General features: G+C 27.9%; 1 protein-coding gene and 1 long non-coding RNA gene across 2 annotated transcripts; one reads left to right on the plus strand and one right to left on the minus strand.

Moving 5' to 3' along the window:
- The first annotated feature begins 787 nt into the window (after window positions 1–787).
- LOC120091948 (uncharacterized) lies at window positions 788–9,913 on the plus strand. The gene is made up of 9 exons (XM_039050119.2): window positions 788–1,002; window positions 7,084–7,319; window positions 7,438–7,642; window positions 7,852–7,942; window positions 8,026–8,171; window positions 8,312–8,555; window positions 8,656–8,760; window positions 8,848–9,030; window positions 9,119–9,913. Exons 2-9 carry the CDS (start codon window positions 7,100–7,102, stop codon window positions 9,809–9,811), a joined length of 1,887 nt encoding a protein of 628 aa, XP_038906047.2. The 5' UTR covers window positions 788–1,002; window positions 7,084–7,099; the 3' UTR covers window positions 9,812–9,913.
- LOC150032720 (uncharacterized) lies at window positions 9,020–17,716 on the minus strand. The gene is made up of 2 exons (XR_016524465.1): window positions 17,324–17,716; window positions 9,020–9,785 (listed from the first exon to the last, which is right to left on the minus strand). It is a non-coding gene; the product is annotated as an uncharacterized LOC150032720 (long non-coding RNA).
- Window positions 17,717–21,274: the final 3,558 nt, after the last annotated feature.

Here is a 21,274-nt window from a genome sequence, read left to right on the forward strand (position 1 = left end):
GAGGAAACGAAAGAGGGAGATGATGAGGTATAGATAAATAATAACATTTTTAACATTTATTTTCTTTAAGGTAAGGGTACTAATACTAAGGGTACTAATATAACTTTTACAAGTTTAAATGTATTTTTGTACGGAATTATTAACGATTTATGTCCATATATTAACGGTATGGATATTTTTTTAACTTTTTTTAAAGTTTAATGATATTATGAAACTTTGAAATTTCAATGGTATTTTTTAAATAAAACACTAACCATATCTATTCAAAAATAACCGTTTTTTATTTTTTATTTTTTAAAAACATTTGTTATAATTTAGCTATCTATAATCTAGGTTTGGAACAAAAACTTCTAAATGATAAAGAACCTTTTTTTTTCATTTTTTTTTCTTTTTTTTCCTTTTTTTTTTTGTTTTTTTGATTTTTTTTTTTTTTTTTTTTTTTTGTTTAGAAATTTCCAAATGATGATTCTTTGTCTACTACTTCTTTGTCAAAACATTTTGTTGTTTTTGATTTTTTGATTTTTTTCCCATCAACCAACAATTGGGGTATGAAAAGCCACCATTTCTTTTAACCTTACCCAACTTTTTTCTTCATTCAATCCAAAACTTCAATTCCTCATATATCTATCCTTTTTGGTTACCATATTAACAACATATTATATTGTGATAAGATTCAAATATAAAATGGATATTTATATGCTGACGTGGAAATTAACATTTACAAAAAAAAAAAAAAAAAAAAAAAAAAAACACAACTCTAGCTATCTAATAAAACAAAAATAGAAACAAAATAAAAGGGGGAAAATGAAAATAAAGAAATTTTTATATTATAAGTAACACCCAAATTACGGACTTCAGAACACACACACACACGCAGTTCCAATCGCTGATTTCACATTCTTCTTCACAAATTCAGATCTCTCTCTGATATTCTAAGCCGCCATCTAAGACTTTTCAAGCTGGCGAGTTGCTTGTGTTGTTCTTCAGATATCTTCTCCCTCTGTAAGTTCGATTCTCTGACATTTCTCTCTTCTAAAATTTGCTGTTTCTGTTTGTTTTGATTCTGCAAAATGCGAGGATTATTCCACTTGTACTGTTCTGAATTGTGTGTGTGATTGTTAGATCTATAGAAATTGCTCATTAATTAGAAACGATTTCTTCTTCCAAATCGAGAATTGAAAGAAATGAAAGCTAATGAAACAGAGAATTATCGCGATCTAACAATTTTACTTGAATCTACTTCCGAACTTGAATTGGAAATCAAAACAAGTAGCGGAAAATCGCAAAATCTGTTTTGAACCTACAATGAGACTGATAGAGAGAGAGATTCAGAGATCGGAGGGTGCTGCTGTGCTCGAGAATTCGGAAGTAGCAGCAGCGCCGCCGTAAATCGGACGGTTTCGGTCATCGGTAAGTGGCCGGAGATGAAGATTGGCGGCGGCTGCTGTTCGAATGCTGAAGTCGAGAAGATTCGTTAAGAGTTGTTGAGATTTGCGCTGAGTAGAGTGGGGGAATTGGGAATTAATGAAAGCATATTTGCACAGTTAGGTGTGGTAGCGCTAATTGATAAGGATTATTTCATGTCATATTTGATCGAGATTTTTAGCTTTTGAAAATTATAATTGTTTTTTTTCACAATTTTTTACAAAGTTTTTTATTTTTTATATATGGCATAAATCGTTTACCGCTAAATTGATGTATGGAAGTGATGTTTAATTGTTTATAGGCTTAATTTAAAAAAAAAAAAATTCAAAGTCATATTTGGTAACTATTTAGGATTTGTTTAGTGATAATTTAACTTCTTTATGTTTTATTTTTGAAAAATAAGTCTATAAAACACTCATTTTACCTTGATTTGTTATTTATTCTTTATCAATTTTTAAAAAACTAGGCCAAAATTTGAAATCTTACGTTCCATTTGATAACTATTTTGTTTTTTATTTTTCATTTTTAAAAATTAAACCTATAGACATTACTCCAACTTCCAAATTTTTTATTTTGTTATAAAACAAGTCAAAATTTGAAAATTAAAAGAAGTAGCTTTTACAAACTTGTTTTTACCTTTGGAATTATACTAAATTCAATTATTGTATTTAATAAACATGCAAATCATGGTAAGAAATAAGAAGAAAATAAGCTTAATTTTCAAAAACCAAAAAACAAAAAACGAAATGGTTAGCAAACGAGCTTTAAAAAATAATTCTTATAGATTTTTTTTTAAAAAAAAAAATTGACATAGAATTGAACTTTTGTATTTAAAAAAGATGCGAATTATTATAAGAAATTGAGAAAAAGTATACTTAATTTTCAACAATCAAAAGCCAAAAATGAAAGTTCTATTTGGTATCATCTATTTCATTTTTTGTTTTCGTTTTTGTTTTGTTTTATAAAATTTAACCTTATTTTCTCCCAATTTCTTACAATGATTTACATTTTTTTTTTTAAAGTATAATGATTAAATTCTTTCTTGAGTACAAAAACAAGTTTTCAAAAAGTTTTTTTTTTTTAATTTTCAAAATTTGACTTGCTTTTTTTTTATAGAAGGTAGATAACAGATAAAAAAAATTTAAAAATAAAAATAAGATTTATAGATTTAATTTAAAAAAAAATCAAATAATTACCTAACATAGTCGAAATACTTACAAACAACTCCTTAATTTTTCATTTAAAAAATCTTGTTTTGAGAATATATATATATTTTTTAAGTACAGTTTTCAAATTTCCTATTAAACCTTGACGACGTGCTTGACCATGGGGACGTGCGCCAGTGGGTTTTAAGCACTGAAACCATGCGTCGTTTTGGGCCAAGAGCCAAATCATTGGTCAACCAAATCATGAATCTATAATTAATTATTTGATATACAATGATCCGTTAATTATCTTAATTTTTTCGAGTTAAATAATAAATTTAGTTCTAAACTCTAGAATGCAAGTCAGTTTCACCTTTAAATTTTTTAAATTATAAATTTCGTTCATTAAACTTAAAATATTTTAAATTTTATGAGTTTATTAAATGCAAAAGTGAAAATTTAAGGTTTTATTATGAGTTGTTTTCAAATATAGAAAAAATAAACTATATCGTTGTACAAATAGTAGTCTATCGCAGTCATCACAGATAAATTTTGATATTTTACTATTATTTGTAAATATTTTCAATCAATAGTTTTGTCACTTTAAATAATTTCCATTTTATTATTGAACATAAAATGTATTTTTATATTTAATATATAAATTTTTTTAATTTTAAATTTATTAGGGATCTATTATAGAAAAATTAAAAATTTAGGCTCCATTTAGTAATAATTTTATTTTTTTTGCCTTAAGTCTATAAATACTCCATCTACCATTAAATTCTTTTTCTTACTATTATTTCTAAAAATCAAGCTAAGTTTTAAAAACTAAAAAAAATAAAATAAAATAGTTTGTAATAATTTTTTTAAAAAAAATTTGGCTAAGAATTTCAACTTTTTTCTTAAGAAAAATGAAAACCATCATTAAGAAATTGAGATAAAATATGTTTAATTTTCAAAAATCAAATAATTACCAAATAAGTTCTAGGGATTAAACACTACAAACTCCAAATTTCTTAACTTGTATTTTAAACATAAAAATATGGAATGCTTGAATATATATTAACCTACTTTCTATCAATGTTTTCAAAAATTAGGTCAATTTTTTTAAAAAAGAAGTTTGTAATAACATGTTTTTGTTTTTAAATTTTGGTTAAAAATTCAACAAAGAAAGATGAAATTTATCGTTAAAATATATGCTTAATTTTTAAAACAAAACATAAAATAATTACTAAATGGAGTTGAAATATTAGACATTTTTTCAAAATTAAAAAATCAATGAACACGAACCTCGAAATTACTTAACTTGTAATTTAAATTTTATTTTTATGATCGCAACGACAAATTTGAATCATCATCGATCTTTTTGTCGTAACACTGAATGATTGAATCCTTGAATATGTATTAATCTGTAAATCATCATTAATGTTCTTAATTAAGTTAAAGGTGTGAATGATTGCTGTTTTTCGTTGCTCGTTTATGTCATTATTGTAAAAAATATTGCAAAGGACAAACCGCATAAGAATTCTTAAGCTAACAAAATATAGTAATAGGGAGTAGTTGGGTAATTGGTTGTTTCATTGGTTCTTTTGTTAGCCTAATTACCCAATTACCCAATATACAATATGGTTATTAATAATTTAATTAGTATTATTTATTATCAATTTGATTTTGTTATTAATATTAAGTAATCCATATCTACTACTTTTTGACCAAAATAGGCATCCAAACCATCATTAAGAGAGAAAAAAATTGTTAAATAATCACTAAAACAACTTTTTAAGCCTATCATATATCAATATAAAAGTAGTAATAGCAATACAAATAAGCACGTGAAACTATTATAAATTTTAAAAAAATAATAATAATTTTCATTAATATACTACTTTTTTCTATTTATGACGTTTATTAGTAACCGACATCCTGATAAATAAACATGCAAACAACTATAAATACTAACTTATATACCTTGTTTAGTTTTTATATTTTATTAATGTAGTTGTTATTAACAATTGACCTAATAGTAAAGATGTAACCGATTTTTAATAGATAATAAAAATAGAGATGTTCATTTGTCCCATAGAGTCCCGCCTCGAGGGATGGGGGTTCTCCTTAAAGTGGAGATTGAGAGAGAGTGTGGAGAAGAAATCCATGTAAGCTAAACAGGAATGGAGACGAGGAATACATTCTCCATTCTCATTCACTAACCTTTTTAAAAATTTTATTATAATGATTTATTGTTTTATAAAAATTGTAAAATATATTTTTATTTATTGAATTCACATCTCAAATTAATGAGCATTAAGAATTTGGAAAAATATGTGTAGTTGAATGGTGGAACAAAAAGTTAGGGAAAAAAAACCATAAGAAATACATACTTTTTTAGGCTACAAAACTATACCATATACTTAACTCGTACCTCAAAAAAAAAAAAAAAAAGAAAAAGAAAAGGAAAGTAAAAAACAAAGAAAATGCATACACATACAACTCAACCCCTTTGCACTCTAAATACTAGGGATGTTCAAAAAACCCGATGATCCGAAAAAACCGATCAACCCAACCCAACCCGCTAGGTTTGGGTCGGGTTATGAACTCTTTTGGATTGGGCTGGGTTCAAATAAATGAAAATTTTATGGGTTGAGTTGCTTAATGGGTCCCCTAAAATAACCCAAATCGACCCGAACCAATCCGAACTTATTATTAACTTTAATTTTTTTTTTTTTTTTTTTTTTTTTTTTACTTATGTACAATTAGATACCTATATTTATTTTAGTTTTCTTTAATTTTATCGATTTTTTTGATAATTTACTCTTCAACAACTCTTAAAAATAGTTTTTTCCTTTTACACTTAAAAAAAATATTATACATTATATACATTGAAATTGAGTTGTTAATCTTAATTCATATATGAAAATAGTTAAATCGAATTTTACGTATTAACATTTCACTTCTTGTTAGAAAAAAAAAATTAAATAAATGATCCGAGTAACCCGAACCAACCCAACCCAAATTTTTCATGGTTGGGTTGGGTTGGGTTCATCTTTTAATGAGGGTTATTTGGGTTGAAGAAATTTACAACTCGAACAATTGGGTTGGGTCTAAAAGTTCTTCAACCCAACCCAACTCAACCCACGAATACCCCTACTAAATACAAACTATCTAAACTACTTCAACTTAATTTTGCACTCCATCATACAAATAATTATTACTAATGCAGTTCAACTCTGCATCCCAAACACAAATAATCATTATAATAGAGACAACCATTACTAACTCAACTCAACTCCTAAACACACCCTTATAGAGTCTTTTGTATTGATTGATACTATATATTAGATAAATATAATAACAAATCAACTTACAAAATCAGATATAAATTATCAATGATAGATATTTATCAATAGATCACTTCCCATAATTAGTGATAGATCTTTATCGTTACACTATTGAAATAGATGGATTGTTTTTAACCTCGCTTTAATCTCGCTAACCTTAAACTTGTTGTGCTAGATTTTTATTATTTTTTTCTTTTGGGTCACAGGGTCATATTTGCAATTGTCCTATAAAAAAGAGCTCGTTAGCCTTTTATTATTATTATTATTATTATTATTATTATTATTATTTTTATTTTGAGGAAAGAGCCCGTTAGTATTTTGAATTACTTTCATTCCATCGTTGTGATTTTACCATTTAAGTGTTAATTTTCGATGCCTTTCTAAAAATCAAAATATATAATTTTAATGGCAACATCAAAATACATTTTATCAAGTAATTACTCGGACACTCTCAATACACCAAATTGACAACTTACCCTCATAACATAATTAAAGTAATTACTCACCCTATAATGGTTTATTGCAAATATTTTTAAAAGTAGGTGAGAGGAACCTCCAATGTTTTTTAATTTTTTTTTTAATATTAGAAGTAAAAAGAAAAATGCTCATCATTATTCATTACATTATATTTTAGACTAAATTATTGCAAATGTAAAGTACAAAGGGACTAAATTGGACTAAATTGTTACTCATAAAAATTTAGGGACTAAAATTGTTACAAATTTGAATGTACAGAGACTAAAATTGCTACTAATTTAAGTACTTTAAGAACTAAATTGTTACTTTCATGAAAGTTTAGGGATTAAAAGTACTTTTTGACCTTCCTCAATAATGAGGTCTTTAAACAAAATGGAATTTTAAAAAAATTATATATTTGGTTATCCATTTTTTTAAAAGAAAAATTAACATCAAATGGATAAGAAAGATAAATTTATATTTTTTGTGAGATCTTTAATCTGATTAATGGTGCAATATAATGCAATAACAAATTGAGGTACATTGTCAAGTAATTTATGATTAAATTGTAACTTTATTGTAGATTCTGATAAATCTCATGTTAGTAATGGATTGACTAATTTAATATCAATTAATCTTATGACTTCTCTTAATGCACTTTTAAGTTACTTGAAAATAAGCATATTAATGTTGACAAATTTTAAATATGTTGAAATTTGCAGGCAACTAACATACAATATGGCAAAAATTCCCATCTTTTTTATGGGGTTTTTCCTTTTTTTCTTGACCGAAGTTTGGGCAAAACCTCAGTATTTGAGATATAAAGACCCAAAACAACCGTTGAATGTTCGAATCAATGACCTACTCGATCGGATGACCCTAGAAGAAAAAATAGGACAAATGGTACAAATTGATCGAACGGTTGCATCGAAGGAGGTCATGAAGCAGTATTTAATTGGTAATATGTATTTTAATCTTATTCTTCTTTCCAAGTATTAATGAAAAAGAAGAGATTAGGTAGCAAATGTTATAAGTTCTAAGTTTTAATGGGTAGAAACAATTTTTCCAATTGATAGGGAGTGTATTAAGTGGTGGAGGAAGTGTTCCATCAAAAGAGGCTTCTCCTAAAGTTTGGATCGACATGGTCAATGAATTTCAAGAAGGTTCTTTGTCGACTAGACTTGGCATTCCAATGATTTATGGAATTGATGCAGTGCATGGTCACAACAATGTTTATAAAGCTACCATTTTTCCTCATAATGTGGGGCTTGGAGCTACAAGGTAAGAATATTGATGATGATCAAACTTACTTGTCTATACAAAACCAATAAAATGTGTCCAATGAATGAGATTATATTTGACTAAAGCTTAGCTTCTTGCTTAATCTTGTTGTGTTTGCTACATTAATTGATAAAATTGTTCAAGGGGAGAGAATACTTCTCAAATTATAAATTTTATTTGTTAATGCTGGAATATATTTTATGGTGTAGGGATCCCAACCTTGCTAAGAGGATCGGAACAGCTACTGCACTTGAAGTTCGAGCTACTGGCATTTCTTATGTATTCGCACCTTGTATTGCGGTAACAAAGTATTTAATTTAATGGTTCATTTGAAATATTATCATTTCTTAATGGCAAAAATATAATTTTCTTTTATTACTTAGGTCTGTAGAGATCCACGTTGGGGTAGATGTTATGAAAGTTATAGCGAAGACCCTAAGGTTGTTCAAGAAATGACTGATATTATATCAGGTTTACAAGGAGAGATTCCAGCTAACTCCCGCAAAGGTGTTCCTTATGTTGCCGGGAGGTATATATAACTTTAGAAAGTTGATAAATAATTTATCTTAAATTGTAGCTAGCCCATCAAACATTCTTTTTAAAATTAACATAATAAGTAATAGACTGAGCAATTTATTTATGCTCTATACTTCACTTTTGTTTGTACAGAGAAAAAGTAGCAGCTTGTGCAAAACATTTTGTAGGTGATGGTGGAACAACCAAAGGTATCAATGAAAACAACACAGTTGCAAGTAGACATGGATTGCTCAGCATTCATATGCCAGGTTACTATAACGCAGTCATCAAAGGTGTATCAACTGTTATGATCTCGTATTCTAGTTGGAACGGAAAGAAGATGCATGAAAATCGAGATCTTATTACTGGCTTTCTTAAAAACACTCTACGATTTAGGGTAATATAATTTGTTTCATGAAAGTTTATGGACCCTCTCTCATTTCTAATTTTCTATTAAAATAATAATAAATGAAGAGTTTATGAATATTTCATTTCAGGGTTTTGTCATCTCAGATTGGCAAGGTATTGATAGGATTACCTCTCCACCTCATGCTAATTATACATATTCCCTTATAGCAGGCATTAGCGCTGGCATTGACATGGTTAGTAGTATTTTATTTAACACTATATATATGTCTATATTCATTGAACTATGATGGTCAACAATTATTTATTTTCTTTGATCACAGATAATGGTTCCATACAATTACACAGAGTTTATTGATGGGCTTACCTACTTGGTAAAAAGCAATATAATTCCTATTAGTCGAATTGATGATGCTGTGAAAAGAATTTTGCGAGTAAAATTCATTATGGGTTTATTTGAGAATCCGTTAGCTGATTCAAGCTTTGTCAATGAACTTGGTAAAAAGGTATTTATATTCAATGTTGTCAATATTAAAATACAAGATAGCAAGAGGTTTCATGATTGTCTTAATAACACATGTTCTTTTACAATAGGAGCATAGAGACTTGGCTAGAGAAGCTGTAAGGAAATCACTAGTGTTGTTAAAGAATGGAGAATCTGCTGATAAACCTATATTACCTCTTTCAAAGAAAGTTCCAAAAATACTTGTTGCCGGTAGCCATGCGAACAACCTTGGTTTTCAATGTGGTGGTTGGACCATTGAGTGGCAGGGTCTCGGTGGTAACAACCTTACTAGTGGTACAACAATACTTTCAGCAATTAAAGATACAGTTGACCCTAAAACAAAAGTTGTCTTTGAAGAGAATCCAAATGAAGAATTTGTCAAGTCAAACAAATTTTCTTATGCCATTGTTGTAGTAGGAGAGCATCCATATGCAGAAACTTTTGGTGACAGCTTAAATTTAACCATTCCTGATCCTGGTCCAAGCACCATCACAAATGTGTGCGGAGCTGTCAAATGTGTTGTTATAGTAATCTCGGGGCGACCTGTACTTTTACAACCTTACATCACTTTAATAGATGCACTTGTTGCTGCTTGGCTTCCAGGAACTGAAGGCAAAGGTATTACCGACGTATTATTTGGCGATTATGGCTTTACCGGCAAGCTGTCACGGACATGGTTCAAGACAGTTGATCAACTACCAATGAATGTTGGAGATTCACATTATGATCCTCTATTCCCATTTGGATTTGGTCTCACTACCAATCCCATTAAAGCTAATTAGACGTTGTTTTTGCTTACTATGTTGAGGGATATGCAAAACTAGTCAAGAGATTATTATGGCACAAGTATTGAATAAAAGATATTATGCATATAATTTGACTAACATCACAACATTTTAGGCACATTCGCATTCTAATTTACATTAATGTTCCTTTGTTAGTGTGTCAAAGCATATTAGCATCAAATATCTTTTCAAATACTTAGATTCAAGAACTCTTATACTTTATAAAACTAAAAATTGTTTTATAACAAGGAATAAGCCGAACGTCTCCAAGATTTCAACTAATTTTTTTTCCAAACTATCGTAGTATTGTCAAAATATAAATTCAAATTTCAATATAAGGCAAGAAAATGCTCTTATATTTCCTAGTCATTCACTAGATAGGTCCGAATATTTTTAAAAAGAATTAAGTACTAAAAAAAATATCTACAGTAATATTACAAGGGTTAGACATATAAAAGTTGTCGTGAATTAGAGGTGTTAAAAAAACCCGATAATCCAAAAAAATCGATCAACCCAACCCAACTTATGCGATTTGGGTTGGGTTATCAACACATTTGGGTTGAGTTGGTTCATATAAATGAAAATTTTATGGGTTGGATTGGTTCATGGGTTCATCTAATATAATCCAAACCAATCCAAACCAACTTGAATTTATTATTAATTTTAAATATATTCTTTTATTACTTATAACACAATTATTTATACATATATTGATTTTAATTTTATTTAATTTCAATATTTTTTTAATAATTTATTCTTCAACAACTCTTAAGAATAGTTTCTTTACATTTTAGAAAGAAAATTTTCACTACATAAATTGAAATTGAGTTGTTAATCTTAATTCAATATATGAAAATAATTAAATTAGATTTTTACATATTTAAGTTTTGTTTCTTTTTAGAACAAAATTTTAAATAAATGATCCGATTAACCCGAACCAACCCAACCCAAATATTTCATGGTTGGGTTAGATTGAGTTCATTTCTTAATAAGGGTTAGTTCGGTTGAAAAAATTTATAACCTGAATAATTGGGTTGGGTCTAAAAAGTCTTTCAACCCAACCCAACCCAACCTAACCCATGAGCACCTCTATCATACATTTATAAAAATATGTAAATCTCCATTTTTTCAGCGGAAAAAAAATACTCTAAACTTTTATAAGATCCCTTTGTGTGATGAGAAGTCAATTTTGTTATAGTGAAACACATACAATATGCATCATAAGACTTTTAACTTATTTGGACCTAAACCTTTTCATCATTATACCTTACTTTAATTTCTAAACCTTTTATCTTGGGCCTAATGTGGATACAATTAACCCTACCAGTCCTAAGTTGTACAAACTCTCACTAGTAATGCATATGCAGAAATCTTAGAGTATATACTTCAACTAAAGATTAATCCATCAATATATCCATAAATCAAAGTGTTTGACATCTATATTAAAGATTCAATGACATTTTCGATACCTTTTATAAATGCTCGTAAAATATATAAAAAAAAAAATGTCATCTATTTAGTCCTATGTGAATAGAAACATTAAAAAACAATATCATCTATAGTGTGGAAGTAAAAACAACTTAAATTATTAATAATTTTAAATCATTTTTATATATTTTTTAACTTATATAAATATTTGTCGATATCAATATTATTGATATATCTATCGAGATATCCGTCAAATTGAAATCTCTATATCGATGTAGACATTGATATTTTAAATCTTGAACCCAATAGATGATGGTAGTTGTCATCAATTCATAAAAATTTGACGTGCATAACAACTTTTGAATAATATTGAAATACCTTGAATTTGTATTTGGCGCTTCAAATGACCAAGTACTAGGGTCTCTAAGTTATTTTTCATTTTATCTTTATGTTATTTTTGTTTATGACCCTAAGACTTAGAGAAGTGCATTATATAAATTTTCTAAACCCCTAGAGACACCTTCATTCTGTACCCTATGAAGCACAGACACAAATACGACTACACAACACGGATACGATCGAATACGGCGATTTGCCAATTTCTAAAAAACTAAGATACGGATACATCTAAGAATGCGTCACTTTTTTATACATTTTTTAAATATATATATTTCTAAAAAATAAGAAAAACGAGGATACTGATACGTGGAAGATATTTTTTTCTTTAAAAAACCTAGGATATAGATAAATTTAGCATACAAGTTAATAACAATAACACAAAATAGAATACAAACACTGAAATACAATACAAAAAAAACAACATCTAAGATGTTGAAGTATAATAGTTAATAAAATGCAACAGAAAAGTGACTCATGTTGCAAAAAAGAAAGAAGAAGAATATTATAAAGAGAAGTATGAAGATAAACGAAGAACATATTGTTAAAGATATTCAAATGGTTTATATTTTGGTGGATTTTGTGGGGACTCAAATGTGAAGATGGAGATTAGATGATTCTAATCTAGGGTTTGGTCCGTTAATATTTTTTTTTCTTTTAGTTTTAGACTCGAGTAGTGAGCTTTTTAAATAGGTTGCCTAATTTTAGATTGAGAAAGATTAGATGAGTTACTTGTCTTTTTTCTTTAAAAAAAATACGTATAGAAATAGATATGTCAAATCGCGTGTCAGATACGTATCTGGAAAGTATCTGAAAGTATAGATACATCAAATTGCGTGTTAGATACGTATTTGAGAAGTATCGGTATCCGATACGTGTATGATACTGATTCTTTGCCTCACATGAAGTATCTGTGCTTCATAGACTGTATCATTCTCCCTAATAAAATTGTCCTCTTTCCACTCCGTAGACGTAACTAACATACTGTTAATGAACTATGTAAATCCGTTGTGTCGATTTTCTACTTTTATTTTTTTTTTGTTATGTTATTTACTTATCGATTTCATAATAAGCAATATCTTTAATTGAAGTGAATGATAGTGATCAACCATGTTCATATATATCTTTTATTTTTTGAAAAAACTTCACACATACTTTTTTGAAATAATTTCAAATTTTGAAGGGTTAAGATTGTATAATTAACCAAAAAAGAAAAGGTATAGAGAAGTCATTCTCATAAAGTTTTCCACTATCATAAGTTTTTTCAACAAAAATTGGGAAGAAGAGAATTTCAACAGATAAAAAGTAAGCCTAACCTTGTCCCATCCATCCCATTGACACTTCTCATACATCATTATATTGTATAATTTTATTTTATTTTATTTTATTTTTTTTAGAAAAAAGAGAATGGTAGATGTTGAAAACTAACATCACCACCAACCAAAAAGTATCTAAATTTGGAATAAAAATTTAAGACACCATTTAAATAAAAACCTAACTAACACACTAAATGAAAAAGACATTGGGTAGATAAAAAAATAAAAATAAAAAATACTCAATATCATGTCATCGTGATTTTGACATCCTTTCGAAGTTGTTCTTTATTTTAGAAAAATGATTTTTCATATAGTTTTTCCTTTTTTTCCTAAGGAAGAAATGGGTTTTTCAATTTTTTTTTTCTGCTTTCCGACTTCAAAAAAATGTCATAAGAGATAGATATGGACATGAATGTCCAATAAAAATAAAAATAATAATGATAAATGATAAATTTCTAGTACATTATCATCATCTTAATTATAATATATGATTAAATTTGTTCTATTAATAACCATTTTGAATTAATGTTGATAAACTATTGATACATCAATGTTGTACATGAAATTAAATTTTGAATGGGTATTATATACTATTGATATACTTGAACAAATGGGTTGTTAAAAAGTATTGACATATTAAACCAACGTTATATCAATATAACATTTTAAATGAATTTTGAATGAATGTTCTTCTATTATTAATACACTAACGAAATAATTGAAAATGGTTTTTAATAAATACTGATATACATTATTAATACACTAATATTATAATTTAAATAGGTTTTGGATGATTACTCATAAACTTTTGGTACATTAATAATACATTTAAAATTATATTTTGAATGAGATTTAATATATTTTAATTATATTTAAAATGAAGTATTGATATACTATTGATAAAAAATACTATACTTAAAATGGATTTAAAATGAGTGTTGATATAATGTTGGTATACTAATGATATGTTTGAAATGAATTTTTAATAGCTACTGATATACTATTTATACACCAGTGTTATATTTCAAATGAATTTTGAATTAGTATTGATAACCTATTGATACAGTGTAATATAGTTAATTATATACTTCAGATGCGATATTGCCACTTGGCAACATAGTTATAGCTTTTATTCAAAATATTGTTTAAAAAATTGCTTAAACTAAAAGGTATTCTACACTCACCCTCAGTCATCTAATAAAAAAGAAAGTTTGAGTTATAAATTTGGTCTCTATGGTTTGAAGACAATAAAAATTTAGTCCCTATGATTTATAATTAGAATTTAGTACCTATGGTTCGATAATAAATAATCCCTATGGTAAGGGATTATTTATGAGGACTTTATCAAAATATAGGGACTATTTATGAGGTTTTATCAAACCATATGGACTAAGTTTTAACTTTTAAAACAATAGGGACTAAATTATAACATTCTCCAAATTATAAGGATCAAAATTGTAATTTAACCTAAATATGATTTTATTTTATGCCAATAATATTTTCCTATTTTACGAGAGAGAATCAGAGAATGTTGTCAAAGCGATTATAGCTCAATTGACATTACAAATGTGTTAATGACCAAGAAATTTGTGGTTCGAATCCCCTACATAGATTTGTATTCTTCTTTATTGGTCTCTATGTCTATGGAGAAAAGAAGAAAAGAATCTTAGGTCCATTTACTAACAATTTCCTTTTAATTTTTAGGGAAAGTTTCACTAGATTTTGAGTCTAATTTTAATTTGGTCCTTAAGTTTCAAAATACTATATTTTTACTCTTTAAACTTTTAATTGATTTCAATTTAGTCCCTAAACTTCATAATATTATAATTTTATCTTTGAGGATTGAGTTTTGTTTCAATTTAATCTCTTAGAGCTCAAGTTTTATATTTTTAATCTTTTTTTCCCACTAAATATTCACCGTCAAACTTGTGTCTTAAAATTTATTGATTAATTTAAAAGAACTAAAAGAAATATAATTAAACTTCATTACTGAAATTAATTTAAAAATTCACTTCATAATTATTTTAAATTAATTATAGACATTAATACCAAATACTACTAGTGAATTGTAAAAATTAAAGTTAAAAGTATAAATAAATCTTGAGACCAAGGGACTAAATTGAAATAAAAGTCAAACTTCAAGAGTAAAATTATAACATTTTGAAACTCAAAATGGACTAAATTGAAACCACACTCAAAACTTAAAAACTAAAAATATAACATTTTGAAATCTAAAACCAAATAGATAAGACTCAAAACTTAAGGAGCAAACAAATTTCCTATCATTTTTATTGTTAAAATTAGATTCTGTTTTTTTTTTCATCCTCTCTTTACTTTTGTTTCTCACTCCAGAACGAGTGCTTGTCATATATATGCGATTCGTAAATTCCTTTTTAAAAGTTTAGATTCGATTTAGTAACTATTTGGTTTTTTTAAATTAAGTTCATAAGTATCCACCTTTAAATTTATTTAATTTCTTATCTACTTTCTACCAATATTTTCAAAAACCAAATCAAGTTTTAAAAGTTAAAAGAAAATAAATAATTTTTACAAATCTTTTTTTGTTTTTGAATTTTGGCAAAGAATTCTTTTTTTTTTTTACTTAAGAAAGATAGAACCATGAAAAGATATTGAAAGAAACGTGCATAATTCTAAAAAGCCAAATGATTATCAAACGAAGCAATTATTTTTCAACTTATAAGCGTCCGGAAAGAGTTTCATCGACAAAGATGAAATTTGTTGTGTTATATTTAGTTACTATTTTTTTCAAACTCTAATTTCAAAGTACTTTTTGATATTATATGCCCAATATTATGAATCGAAAAAAGGTAGGATATTAGAAAATTTTTATTTTTGTGTAAAATATTGACATTTTTTATAAAAAAAAGTGTAAAATATTGACATTTTTTTTTTAAAAGTGTAAAATATTGACAATTAATGGGAGAAAAACTGTGAAAAGGTGGAACATATATTATTAGTATAAGAGGGTATATGATGAGCTCGAGTTAAATTCTTCTTCCTTGTTTTTGTTTTGCTTTTTTTTTTCCTGTGTCACATTATCCTTTTAATAAAGAAAACCCAATTATGTTGGTAACTGTATTTATGTTGCAAAATTAAGTATAGTTTAATTGGTATTATCCTTAAATTAAAAATACCTTGTGTGACTTATAATTGTATTAATTAAATTCTTAAATCGTAATTGATACATGAGTGCTTTTCAAAGAAAATTCTAACCTTTCATTTTTTTAAAAAAATTAGTCGTGCTTGGTTTTCTTAACACTTTCTTGAATATATTTTTCATCTTGTCTATGTATAATTCTTAACCAATTTTCAAAACATAACACGAGTTTGTAAAAACTACTTTTTACGGTTTCTTAAGAATTAGTTTTGACTTGAAAATATTGGTAAAAAGTAAATAACAAAATAAATAAACACATTGAGATAGCTCTTAAATTTCAAGTTCACACTTTGGACCAAATTGTTATCTGACTATTGTACTTCAATTAATGCATCAAGAGGGCAAATACGTATTTTTCAAAACAAAAGTTCAAGCTGAGTATGGTCTTTGTTAATTGACAACAACAAAGATATTTCTTGTTTCTGTGAAGGGTATTTCTGTCTATCTCCATGAGTTTATATTACCCTTTAACCATTTATGTAAAAAAAATTATCCAAGAAAATCAGAAGCTAAATTCTCTTCCAATTTGTTTTATAATATGTGAGATGTGAGATCGAATCTCTAACCTCGAAGTTGATAGTATAATCTCATTTCAGTTGAACTATACTCATGTTGACCATTATTATTATACTCTCCTAATAATTAGAAAAGTAAAAAAAAAAAAAAATGTTTAAGTGACTAACTCCATATTTGTAATATTATATTCTAAAGACAAAAAGTCCAATTAGGAAATGACCTTCACTTAAGAATAATTTCATCCGTGAAACCAGGAACAGTTACAAATACAGTAAAAAGATCCAAAATATTTTGCACATATAACATAATGCAAAAGATTTTGCAAATATAGCAAAATATAGATTTTACTTAGCTAGAAAGGGTCTATCAGCGATATGATCTATCATTGATAAACTATATCACTGGTAGAAGTCTATCAGTGATAAATTTTGTTATATTAGTAATTCTTTAAAATATATTGTTATATACTTAATTATTATCCGAAAAGTGTTATCCAATATAATTATCCTAATTAAAATATATAAAAATGAACAAAAATTACTAATAATTATATCAGAACGAGAAGGAAGAGTTTAGATTAATCCAACACATAGTATATGTATCATAATAAGAAAAATACTAATCTACATGATATAAGCCAAATTTGAAATACACAAGATTAGGGTTAGAACTTACCTTTATGGAGTCTTCTTTAATAAAATAACGTCCGCAATTGAAAAGTTTGGTGTGAGGAATGAAGCCTGGTCCGAGATCCAAAACCACTTTATGGCTAAGAACAAAACCCTAACAGATTACCAAAATTGAACAAATTGTTTGTACTATCCCAAAAAAAGTGTATTCATAGTGAATAGAAAAGGAAAAAAAGAAGGGGGAAAAAACCCTTATAACTATCCATATGGCCAAAATTTGCCATGGTTTTGAGTGGGAGTTGAGGAGAAACCTTAGGGTAGCTAGGGTTGAGACTAGCTATGAGTGTATAGGTGAAGAAGATATACATGCATGTTTTCATTTCGTTGTTTACCAAACCCCATCTCGCTATTTGACAATCGAGTATAACTCAATTAGCCTACAGATGTATTAACGATCGATAAGTCTATGATTCGAATCACTGATTCTCTAAAGAAACTCTCTTTTTTCCTTCCAAAGAAAAGACAAACATAAAGATGTCAAAATGGAATCTCACTCTCATTCCCCATTCTTATCAAAACACTATTTGGTTTTTTTGTGCATGTAATATTATTTTGGGAGCTAAATGAACACACCCCCCCCCCCCCCCTCCAAAAAAAAAAAAAAAAAAACCCTTCTTCCCTTTATTCTTAAATGTTCTCTCATTTGTATGAAGTAGGGAAGGAAGGTAAGAAAGAGAGATATGACAGTAGAAGAGAAGGATGAAAGGGAAGTGGAGGATCTAGGAACAAACTTCATTCCAAACACTCTCTTTTCTTTCTTTCTTTTCTTTTTTTACCTTCTTCACAAACACACAAACACACAAAAGAAATCTCTCATGATTTGAGCAATCAGAGCAAGAGGGTCCTCTCTCCCTCTCTATTATCTCTCTGCTCTGCTGCACACAGATGAGGGAGTGAGTGATATATTGAAAAGATGTGTAGGAGAGAGAAGAATAATAAATTTAAAAAATAGGTCACATGAAAGACAGGTCATAATAAACATAAAATACTGAAAAAGCTGGTGGGTTTAAATTGTCTTCTTCTAAATTACCTTATGAATATATATAGTACTCATAGACTTAGTGGGTTTATATATATATATATATATATTCTGAATAATGGGTGTGGGCTTTGCAGGCTAAGCTCTGAAAAGAAGGAATAGGGAAGGAAGAAAAAGAAAGAAAAAAAAAAAAAAAAAAAGGAAATGGGCCTCCACAAAGCATACACTTACAAAGCACATAATAGAGTTGTATTTTGAATTATTTTGGGAGCTCTCAATTAATTGTGAAGTTGTTTGTTGTTGGTATTGGTGTTGATGGTCCACTTTCTTTACAAAAAGCTACATATTGTATGAGACTTTGTTCATTAGAGGGCAAGAAAAAAATGTCACCGTCCATATCATAACGGCCATTATAGAAAAATTCTATGTTACCACTCATCCGATTGAATCTCGGAGTGAAAACGTAAAATTGCTTTTGTTATTGATTTTGGGAGATGAAAAGAAATACAACATTATAATTAATATGCATCTCATGCTATGTGAAATAGATTACGCATTCAATTAAGGAGAGAAGATTAATACCTTTGAAGATATTTTTTTTCTAAATCTTCTCCAAGCTTTCTAATCACAAATAAAATATTGTAATTCGTACTAGATACCTCCAAAATGTCTTCTCGACTATTTTCGGGCAAGAATTTCACTTGTGGGAGTGGTTTAATTTAAAAGAAATAGGAAATATTGGGGAAAATATAGAATGAGAAATTGTTTGTAGTTTTGAGAATCTTTTTAGAGAGAAGTATATCATTGAGTGAAGTTAGTTTTTTGCAAAAATGCAAAGTTAAAATATAACACGACTCTCTTTACTCACCTACTCTCTTATGTAAAAGGGAGTGGGTTAATTAAATAAATTAAACTAATTACAAATTAATTTAATTTAATTAAATAAAAATAAATAGATTAACTAATTAATTAATTTAAATATCCAATATTTAATCGATCATTTGAATCATATTCAAATGTGCATTCCTCTCATAGTCTATAGTTGTAATATGAATCTAATTCATATTATTTATATGACCTACCATTTTAATATAAATTTTATTTATATTAATTTAATATTTGAATCAAATTCAAATATATTGATTTTCCCAAATGACATACAATTATTATTATAAATCCTACTTAAAATTAACTATATATTTTAATGTATCGTTATACATTATATTTTATATTAATTATATCATATACAATTAATGCATATATTTCCTTTGCTAATTTGAACAATTCAAATTGTTCTTTCAAACTTTGGTCCTTGTGTATTCCGTAGTGAGCTAGCAGGGGACTTAATGGACCTACAGATTATAAGCTCCAATGATTCGAGAGTAAATAATTAAACTCTTTAATTAAATTAATCATCATTCATTAACTACGGGACACTCCATTAAAAACTCATAGTTGCACTCTATGTACTGTAGAATGTATTGTATTCATGGATATGACCATTACAAGTAAGTCAATCATTCATAAGTTATTTGTAATTACAGTTGGATCAAATAACCATTTCACCCCTATAGTTAGCTCTTGCTCCTTAAATACCATTAATGCTCTAATGAATAATCTGTTTATGGTGCAACCATAAACAAAGTCCCTCTCAGGCTAGTGAGAGGGTGATGTCTTATAGTTCAAAACTCGGAGTTAGCATTTAAAGGAATAACTTATTTACTTTCCCTAAAGGTGGGAATGAGTGGACTTCATCTTCTGTAGCTATGTCCCCAGCTCCCCACTCGGTCTCATCCCAAAATGATAAGCATATTGAGTTAGCGTCTCAGACGACTCTCACCCATACAAATCAAAGGATGAGCTCTCATAGACAGAAGTGACAAACCGAAAGTTGTAGGGGCTTTTGACTCAGTCAAATAATTGTTCCGTTTTCTACTATAATTCAGTAGTATTAGGGCATTAAAGGGTCGAACTCAGGGAACCTTTGAATCTCTCAATTGAACTGTACACAATCCAAGGGTAACCGATAGGGGTTTTGAAATTGGTTTGATTGTAAGAGAAAATTAAATTGCATAAAATTTAATGTGTGTGTATGAGAGAGAGAGAATTAAATTGCATAAAATAAATGCAGTAATATAAACGTTTGAGAAAAATATGATTAGGATTAGTTTTGGACTAGTTTTGTCTAAGGGGCCTTTGTCTAAGAAAGGTTCTGTCTAATGTTTGGGTATTTAAGCTGACGGAAACGAAACACCCCTACTTGGGAACCAACCTGGAAGGAAAGTTTGAGAAAATTATGATTAGGATTAGTTTTAGAAATAGAATTAATTTTAATAGGATTAATCTTTTAATTCACTTTTAATGGGATCAAATTGGAGCAAATAAAAGATTAAATTTATAGCATAATTGTCTATAAGGGACCTTTGTCTAAGGAAGGTTCTGTCTAGGGTATTTAAGCTGACAAACATGGAACAACCCTACCTGGGAACTGACCTGGAAGGTGAATTAGACAATAATGTTATAAACATGCAATGAATTATTTACGTTTATTAAAGTGTTTAATAAACAAGAATCAACATTGCTAAACTATCCAATATAATTGTTATATTGGATCAAGTTAACAAATCACTTAAATAAATTTATTAACCTAATTTACCTAAGTTATGAATTCTCTTTTGTAAAACACTCAATGGGGGGAAAATGATGCATATGATACTTCAATTTTCTTTTCACGTTTCTCCCTAAAAGTTCACACCATGAGATCTATACTCGGCCTCAAAGCACCTTGAGTGTCTCCCTACGGATGGTGTTTGTATAGACCAATATCAAAGTGAATTGAGATTGTTTATAGTAAGTGAGAGTGGAACGTGTGACAACACATCCCTCGGTCTCTCTCATTAGTTTGAAGTAAAGTTTCATGCACGGCCTCGTGGCACCTTGGGTGTCCCCCTACGGATG

The sequence above is a fragment of the Benincasa hispida genome, chromosome 11 (genome assembly GCF_027475165.1).
Source record: "Benincasa hispida cultivar pf3 chromosome 11, pf3_genome.v1.1, whole genome shotgun sequence".
NCBI lineage: Eukaryota > Viridiplantae > Streptophyta > Magnoliopsida > Cucurbitales > Cucurbitaceae > Benincasa > Benincasa hispida.

Bases quoted from the DNA above. Each gene is read 5' to 3' on its own strand.
- LOC120091948 (XM_039050119.2), top strand. From the start codon at position 7,100: ATGGCAAAAATTCCCATCTTTTTTATGGGGTTTTTCCTTTTTTTCTTG. The intron at 7,943-8,025 runs GTAACAAAGTAT...TTTATTACTTAG, and splicing joins TATTCGCACCTTGTATTGCG to GTCTGTAGAGATCCACGTTG. The intron at 9,031-9,118 runs GTATTTATATTC...CTTTTACAATAG, and splicing joins TCAATGAACTTGGTAAAAAG to GAGCATAGAGACTTGGCTAG.